We start from the raw sequence: 8998 nt of genomic DNA on the forward strand, positions 1-8998 counted from the left end.
CCTGACAGAATCTAGAGTAATGATCATAAAGATATTCACTGGATTTGAGAAGAGAATGGAAGACACCTGTGAGACCGTTAACAGTGACCCCAAGACTGGCAGAACAAAGTCCATAGCCAAAAGTAGAGGCAAGGCCAGGTCAAAGATGGCGAGGAAGGGTGGGGATGCGGTGGGGAGCTAAATGGACTTGCAGGGCTGTCTTCCAGAGGAAGGGACCTGTGGGCACAGAGAGGGGAGAGAAACAGACTGTCACACTGGGGATTCCACATGGGGAAGAGGAATCCCCAACACTGGGCTTTGGGCCAAGTTTCATGAGTTCTTAAAACCAGTGGGATTAAAACGTGGAATTATAAAAATTAGCGGCTCTGCTCTGTGCGAGGAAAATGAATCCCCACCCTTAAAGAGACAGCACAACAAACAGCCTGTGGAGATACAGCATAAAAGCAACAGTTTGAAAAATGCCTGGGGCCTACATCAGGAAGAGTTATTTAAATCTCAGAGTGTAACTAGAGGGACAGAGATGGCTGGAATACCCCTCCAGGAACAAAGGAGCTATATCATTTCCCTCCCCTGCTCCCAACGTAAACAGACAGCCACTGGGGGAACCAGTGGGGTGCCAGCACACTCCCTAACTTGCTGACCCCACTGCCCCCAACTCCCACCCCCTTTTTACCGTTTTATCCTGGGATGAAGCCTGAAACTCTGGGAACAATTTCTGAGCATGGATAGTTTTGGGCCCTAGTAGATTGGTTTTTACTGAACTGCATCTTGGCATCATGTCATCAGGGATGACTAATAGGAGCAGGCCTACTAGAAGGTTCCTGTATTAGCTGTGAGATGCTGTGACCATCAGGCTTCCTACATGATTTGATTTCTTCTTAGGAGCCATAGAGAAATTTCTCTTAGACCTAAGTATGTCCACTCTGTTTTCAGCTTATGGACTCTTTACATTGAATAATGCTTACTTACCTCTTGGTATTGGCAACTAGGAAGCTCAGTGGTAATTCTTCCCCTTCATCCTAGTAAATTCTAGAAGACCTTATGGTATATGTGAGGCTCCTGACCATACTTCTGGCTTCATCCTTTCCCTCCTCCTCATTTGTCTTCACTCTGATTTCCTCACTTAGAAATGTAATATACCGCTTTAAAAAAATAAACTGCTTTACTCTTTTTTGGACTGAGGGAAGGTATGGATTCAAAATGCCCCCCCCCCCTTTTTTTAAAGTTCCATTACAGTAACTGACGGATAGTGATGTGGTATTAGGAGTAAAAAGTCACTATTGACTTGTGTTCTACCCATTATTGGTGCTAAGCTTTTGAAAACAATTAGAGGAGAAAACAAAAACACCCGCCCCTTCCCTCTGCCTTTCTTTAGCTTAAAAATATCTTTTGGGTCTGAGGTGGTAGTAGCAGCCTTCTTGGATATGGGTTTTAAAGAGTGTCTATTTTTGGTAGTATTTCCCTCTATTTCTTCTTGGGAGGACAGTTAAGTCAATGCATATATGTATGTATATACACACACAAACATATATATATACATCTTTTCAGTACAGAAACATGCCCAGAAATAAACACCCTTTATGTGAATCCGCAACCTGTTACTGCTCTGGTTTCTAGGGCATGGTTTCTGCAGAGGAGCAATGGTAATGCAACCCATGGCCAAAGATCTTCCAGGGACAAGGTACTTGGAGCCATGGGCTTCTCTTGTGCCAAAGCTGCAGGCTTGGTGGAATCCTCGTACCAGCTCTTTGCCCCCTGCCCACATCCGCTGGCCTTGGGCCGCCGGTCCTGGTGGTCCCCCCCACCCCACCCAGGGCCTGGGCTCTTACCTTGCCTTTCCTATGAAGTGAGCGCATAGCTCCTGCCTCAACGTAACGTGTTCTTGTGGAGCTGCGTCTGGGTTGATGATGAGATCAAGCCCCCCTTCGCCCCATGCGATTTTCAAAACAGGAACAAGTAACTTGAAGGATACTGGATTATCTTAAAATATCTTAAAAGGCAAGAGCAATCACTGCTTAAACCACTGTTACCTCTTATCATTGTCCCTTTTGCAGACTTTCCTTCTCTTTCCTTCAGTAGGAAAATCGTATAAGGGGACTGCCAATGAGCCGGAAGAGTAGTGAGGGACGAGGGAGCTGAAAGCTCTTGTAGGCCCAGCTTTGAAAGGTCCAACCGTTCAAGAGTCCTCCTTCTAGGTTTGAAAAGCCTCAGCAAGTCCAGCCCCATAGCACACCCCATCAGGTTGGGGGGCACTTGTATGGAGAAACTCACCATTTGTGTTTTTCTTTGTGGAATGCAGTGTAGTTCCATAAGAAAACGGGAGAGGCAGTTCACAGCCTGGAAGCCAGTGTGGGGAACAGAACAGTCCAGTGCAGGATGCCCAAGTCTGCCCATCGTTCTCACCAGTTAGGGTTTTGAGAAGTTAGAGGCGGCTTTTTCACAAGGTTATGTACTGAGTGTATGGCTGTGTGGCCTGGCATATCATTTTTAAGTTGCATGTAAACTGGCTACTATGAGTGTTTTCAAATAAATATTTTGGAGCCTCTATTTAATTCTCAGAGGCTAACAAAATCGTGTATTCTAATGAGGGTTACCTATGCTGTGAAGTCTTTGCTTAGTAAAAACGGTGAAGATACAAAGACATGCCTGCAATTTCCAACATGATGTTTTCAGAAGAGGAAAATTACTACATTTGATCCTTTTTAGATCTGTGGGTATGACAAATCCAACCATTCACTCTGTGGTTATTAAATCTTTAAAATGAGTATGTTTTTCATCCTTAAGTAAATGTTATCGAAATTTAAAAAAAGGAAAGAAAACTAGGACCCTGGATGTTGTATGGATAATAATGTCTTAGCTTTGACTGGTCAGCATTCTGTGACATTAAGTTTTAAAAAATTTTTAGGTTTTGATTCATTTTTTGAGAGACAGAGTGCAAGCAGGGAAGGGGTAGAGAGGGATGAAGATACAGAATCTGAAGCAGGCTCTAGGCTCTGAGCTGTCAGCAGAGCCTGATGGGGGGCTCGAACTCCCGAACCATGAAATCATGACCTGAGCCAAAGTCGGCTGCTTAACCGACTGAGCCACCCTGGTGGCCCTGTGACATTAATTTTAAAGCCACTCAAGAAAAAGTGAAAATGTTCTGAGGTAAAATTCACATTTTCCTTTTGTATCCCATCACATGAGCTAAAAAGGGGGGGGGTGGGTCTGTGTCTATAGGCCAGGATGATCCCTGAACCTATCTTTGAGAGAGCTTAGCCCATGAGAGATTGACATTGAAGGTAATTTTCTGTAATGTCTCTCTGGAAAAACTTTGAAAAGCTGGTAAAAAATTGTTTCACTGGAAGAAGGTCCCATTTCATCTGTATGGTAAACATATCAGACTGGAAGAGAGTGTCCCAGTAGTAAGCTGTGAATTTAGATCGGATTAAAACTATGAATACATTTATGGGAACTTTTTCTTCTCTAATTTCTAAAGGTTAGAAATTAAGGCATGAGAGCAGTCAGATTGGACCAAAAATTTTTAGTGAATAAGATAAACACACTTTGAAGTGAAAAAAGTTATAAACTTCAAGACGTAGAGAAACAGCATAGTGTAAAAATATGAGGGACATTTGCTGCATAGCTTTTTTTCTGAGAAAGAACACCTTTAGGTACTGGGCTAGTTCCTCCTGAATATCATAAATTCAGAACTATGTTGATATGTTACTGCCTTTTAAAAACACTTTGTTTACAATCATTCTTAACAAAATACCACAGGAAACCTGCTGAAGAAGTTAAAACTTGACAGGCTAAAAAGGTTCAACATTTTCAGTGGAAAAAGAAAGATGCTTTCATTTTTATCACAATCCTAATCCGGGCACAGGAGGTGGCCACAGGTGCTGGGGGCAGCATACGCTCACTGCGAAGCTGGGTCAGGGGAGGTTTGGTAAGATAGTAGCTGTAAGGGTCACGGTAGCTGTGTTCTAGAATGACGAGGAAGACTGAGGAAGACCAGAAATGAAGTTACGTGTTTCATTTTAGAGAACTGGCATATAATAACGTAGTGGAATTACATGAACTTCTCTCTGCTCCCTCCTTCCCCCAGACCCCTGGGTCTACCCATAATGCCAGTAGGAACGCACTACATTTTGAAACCATCTCAGATTTAATCAATGGAGTTATTTCACTGCTCTTGTACCATTAGTGACGTGTTTACTGGAGTCCACCAGTGTGCCTTTCAAGTAAGAGAAATCACATGTATTCTTGACTATTTGTGTGCAGATGTCGAAGTGTAGCTCTAGTGTTTAAAATCTCAGGGTTAGGGAATGAAATGGAAACACATGTGCGTTTTGCACATGAGCTTTCCCAGCCCAGGCGACGGCTCAGATTTCTGTCACGAACTTACCGGGTGTAGACATGAGTGTAGATGACGAAGAGTGGTAGTATCTTTGTCTTCTGTCCCTTTCGCACTTCTCTGCTCTTAAAGGGCCTAAAGGCAAGTGAATGGAAAACAGTCGCCAAAGGACAGTATAAAAAGAAACTGGCCTCTAGGTGGTGCTTGAAAGCAGTTCAGGGAAGGCTGGTCTCTGCAGGGTGGAGTATGGGCTGAGCCTCAGTAACCTGCCAGCTCCTGGCCAGAGTCTCCCGCACACTGCCGTCACCTGTTCCAGTCTCTCCAAGTGGCTCACTGGGCCACTCCTAGTACATTTCTTTCTTTCGCCTACTTCTAGGCCTCTAAGTCTGTATTCTATTTATGTGTATAAATCATCACTGTTAGTCACAGTTGTCAAACTCGAGGGGGACAGTACACCTACCCCAAGTGCTTTTTCCGATCCTAAGTCACTGTGCCATGACGCCGTACTCTGAAACATATGCCTGCTTCTCTCACGGCTCCTATTTGCCCAGGCTGGTCTTGCCCAGCTGGAGCAGGCTGGACCTGCGGGGGCTAGGCTTGGCTTGCCTGCAGGCCGAGTATTTCCTAAAGGGATGGCTTATCCTGATTTTGGATGAAGTTTTTAAAAAGGTATCACAGCTGCTACATTTGATATCAGATACTAATCTTTAATTCCTGTTAAAACATTTGCCATCAATAAAAGCAAAGACATGCCCCTGTCCTGCCCCCTGTAAATCTTAAGAAAATGTGGGTAGATGCGTGAATTCATGTCAACAGCCTATTCATACACACACGCTCACTGAGAAGGAAACCTCTAGCATAAAAATTTAAGAATCTGTAAATCCAGTCCTTTTAACATATACTTTTTTTTTTATTAAATATGTAAAAAGATAAACGCAAGTCAAGTTATTCACATATTCAGAGACAAAAAAACTATTCTACCATGCGACAATAGGCGGGTAATGTAAAATGAATGAGATACATCTGAATAAGACTTTTTCATCTATTATGTCATTACTTATCTATATTTATAATTAACAATACATATGTTTACATTCCTTTCAGTTTACATTTAATATATAACAAAAGCTTTATGGTGTACTATTTAGTAAAAGTAATCTGAATGCATATTAAACCTTAACGGAATAATGGAAATACTCACCAGGGAAGGGAGGAGTTCTTGGTTCCCTTCTGGAGTTTACTTCTCTCTGGTCAACAAGGTGTTTGTCTTTTCTTTTTCTGCTTCTCTGCTTAGGAAGAAGATGGGCTTGCTCTCTCTGCCCCCTGCTTCAATCACTTCCTATCTGACATGAGCAGCGGAAGTGCTATAACCAGCCACAGGCATGTGACTAAGAACGATGTCCGGCTTCCAAGAAAGAGGGGGAGCACACGAAGGGGTACTTCTCAGCCCAGCGTGAGGATGTGCGATGGGTGCGGGGCCGTGGTGTAAAGTATACTGCCCTGGATGCCGAGATGGGAGAATGATGGGGTACAGTCCTCGGGGAGGAAGAACAGCCCTGGTAAAGGGAGACATGGTCTGCACAGAAGCAGGGGTGCAGCCAAAGAAGACGGAGAGAGCTAGCTGTTAAAGATTTCCCAAAGCTTCCGTGATGTCACATGCCGTTCGGCACAATGGAAGAGGTTTCAGATGGAGACAGAAAGAGGAACTTGTAGCTCTTTTCTAAATCAGTGAAGAGTTGGCTCCAAGACTCTCTGATGGAGAATCAAGTATGGCCCCTGGGAAAGGGGAGGGTATCGGGCCAGTATGTTTTTCCAGCTGAGAAGGCTGGGGCTTTGGGGACAGAGTGGCGGTCACTGGTGAGGCTGAGGCCAGTTGCAGTGATCACACAATCACCCCCATGACACTGGGTATTACTGAGATGTCCAAGGCAGGCAATGCACTCCCTAAGGCCCACTGGAGTACCCTCTGCAGGGAATCACTTATTGTGCCGCTTTATAAGAGCTATTTTCTGACAAGGAAACTCAGGACAAAGGGCTGGGAGGGGCCACACAGTTAAGCATGATGCCGTGTATAGCACAACCACTACCTGTAACCAGGTGTGGGAGGGATGTCACTGCTGAGAGCCAGGCTTTGCAGCCTGAGAGAAATGAGCTGCCGCCATTGTGCAGAGCAAGCAGGAGAGAGAAGAAAGGGAAACCGAATACCACAGAACATCTGTCCAATTCTGCACAGTGTGTTGTAATAACCTCAAAAATACAAGCAATCTCTTTCACATGTAACTCAGATACCACTTTGCTGCAAAAGATTTTGAGAAGACTTCTTTTGGTGGAAAGCTTCAATGGTGGAATTTAGAATTAGTTCATCAATTAATAAAGAAATGTCAAAGCTTTATGATACATAATTCAGAAATTTATTTTAAGCTTTTCAGGTAAGAGGCAAATGGGGTGGGCACACTTGTTTTTGTTGCACCTGCTAAGTCAAATAACAAGTGAAGTAAATCTGAATTTAGAAACCAAGTGAAATGAATGTTCCAGGAAGGGATACCATCTGTCAAAGGAATAAAAGAGGCAAAGATTTGGAAAGATACTAAGAAAATGTGCAAATATTAGTTAAAAAAATAAGGAATGCTTTTAATTCATTAATGTTTCCTCTCTTTATGAATTGCCATGGTTATCAAAGGTCAATGACAAAGAGGGCCATAGTATTAATGAGGGGAAATTCCTTATTTCAGAAGGTGCTGGGAGTCCTAGAGCTTTTGTGTTGTCATTCCAGTGTCAACACCAGACTTGGGAAGCAGGCGTCTCCCTTGGAATGACGTTCCTAGGAAGAAGGTCTCCACTTCCGGCAAGCGTGCAGCATGCTGCAGACCCTCAGCTCGTTCTGTAAGAGCCGCCCCCTAGTGTGGAGGACGGGCTTGGGGTGGAGCACCGGGACCTCCACAGACCCCCTCTGGACTGGAGCTGACTGATGACAGCTTACGGGGAGAAGGGCTGCCCAGCAAAGAGGACCCTGAGAAAGAAAATAGCACGAGAACCTGCGGAGGGGAGGGAGGGGCGAGCAGTCGGAGGGCTAAGTTGAGATGGTGTTGTCCTTGAGTGAATGTCTTTCAAAACATGTGTGGTTGTCTAACATGCTCAGGGAGAAACACTGGGCCCTGAAGTCCTAGTTTTGATTCCATCCTTTTTCTTCCCTTTAGTGTTGGGAATAGAGGGAGAAACTGGTTTTCCCTATAAAACAAGTCACTGTCCTTATGGCTTTCATATCAAGTATCTCTTTCCCTTTGCTCCAATTTATTATTTGACCAAATTTATGTTCAGAGGTTAGACTTGCAAACATCAAAGCACCACGAATGTGTGACATCTAGTGACACTGGGCTGAGAAATGCCAATATAAATACCATATATCAAATTACCATTGTTTCACACCAGGATAAAAAGGGGGTGTTGGTGGTGGGGGAGGGGAGAGTTGTTCTGGAAAGAAATGAAAAGAGCAGAATCAATCTCAAGCAGCCAAGTGAAGTAGAAGATGTGTGACCCCATGATCTCTCAGGTGGGCCGCCACGCGGCCGGCTGCTAACGGGTCTTGGCAAAGGAAACGGGAACCGAGTGCGGTGGCTGGCGAATGCAACAGTGCGTTGGTGTTAACGGCAGACTGGGAACGACTGGTTTCTGCTGAGCTTGAGGCCACACGTTTCTCCAGAAGAAAAGTTCCCACGCAAAGTCGAAGTTGAGAGGTGCCAGGACGCTCAGTACTCTTCCTGCTGCGGCAGCTGCTGGTCGTGGACTTGTTCCTCTGCCTCCGGCTCGTCCGGGTGGCCCTCCTGCAGCACAGGAGAGATGTTTCGGTGGGAAGGATGCGCGTGTGGGAGGCCCCGCAGGGTCCACAGCCCCAGGCCCCGCACAGCACGGCAGCTGCAGGCTGGAGGGAGCATGGGCCACACCTGGCCCCCTAAGTGCTTCCCCCCTCCCAGGAGCCAATGCGCGCACCAGATACCTGTGCTTTCCTGCTCAACGGACGGGCCATTCGAGAACACACTTGTCGGGGTCTATGCACCAAACATTCCTTCTGTTTTGGAGAACACTCTTCATAGAGCACGTTTTGTACTCTCCTACCCTTGGGAAAGAGCAGCCAAGGCACTGCCTCAAAAGCACCTGACAACCACGAGGGAACCCGTGTGAGACAGCACAGGGCCCCAGGCCACCGCCGTGTGTGCGGGTGCTAACCCACGCTGATGCCTGCCCTGCCCAAGTAGCACGTCTGCCTGAAACCGGCCCTGCGTTCCGATCCGCACTGCTGCCCAGCCCCGGCTCGCTCCAGCGGTAAGGCGAGGCGAGGATGACACACGGGTTTGGGGGCCTCTCCGCCAGAGGCGCACGGCAGCTGGCGCTCAAGGCCTCCGCTCTGGGTACGTGAGGCCTTTGTGCGTCCCTCATGCACCGGGACCTGGATGGTTGAGGTGCCCATGGACCCCCACTCCAGGCAGGGATCACTGACCCGAGTCAGCTGACCTCACAAACAACAAGCTGCTCTTTTTATTACCCAAGGAGAGGGAGCGTGGCCCATCAGTACGGCCGTGGCTCCCTCAGGAAGGCACTCAGGGACCCGGAGCCGTGCTTCTGGCCCCTCACAGCAGGCACATGCACACATTTCTCAGCTGGAGG

General features: G+C 46.2%; 1 protein-coding gene across 3 annotated transcripts in view; it reads right to left on the reverse strand.

Moving 5' to 3' along the window:
* Nucleotides 1-6724: 6724 nt before the first annotated feature.
* MAPRE2 (microtubule associated protein RP/EB family member 2) overlaps nt 6725-8998 on the reverse strand; it is a 158970-nt gene continuing 156696 nt past the window's right edge. For all 3 annotated transcript variants that reach the window (XM_077753813.1, XM_077753812.1, XM_077753811.1), the window contains one exon: nt 6725-8157. In XM_077753813.1, the coding sequence (XP_077609939.1) occupies nt 8083-8157 (75 nt within the window). In that variant the 3' untranslated portion in view covers nt 6725-8082. The remainder of the gene's footprint in view (nt 8158-8998) is intronic.

The sequence above is a fragment of the Crocuta crocuta genome, unplaced genomic scaffold (genome assembly GCF_008692635.1).
Source record: "Crocuta crocuta isolate KB4526 unplaced genomic scaffold, BGI_CrCroc_1.0 scaffold231, whole genome shotgun sequence".
In the NCBI taxonomy this organism is placed as follows: Eukaryota; Metazoa; Chordata; class Mammalia; order Carnivora; family Hyaenidae; genus Crocuta; species Crocuta crocuta.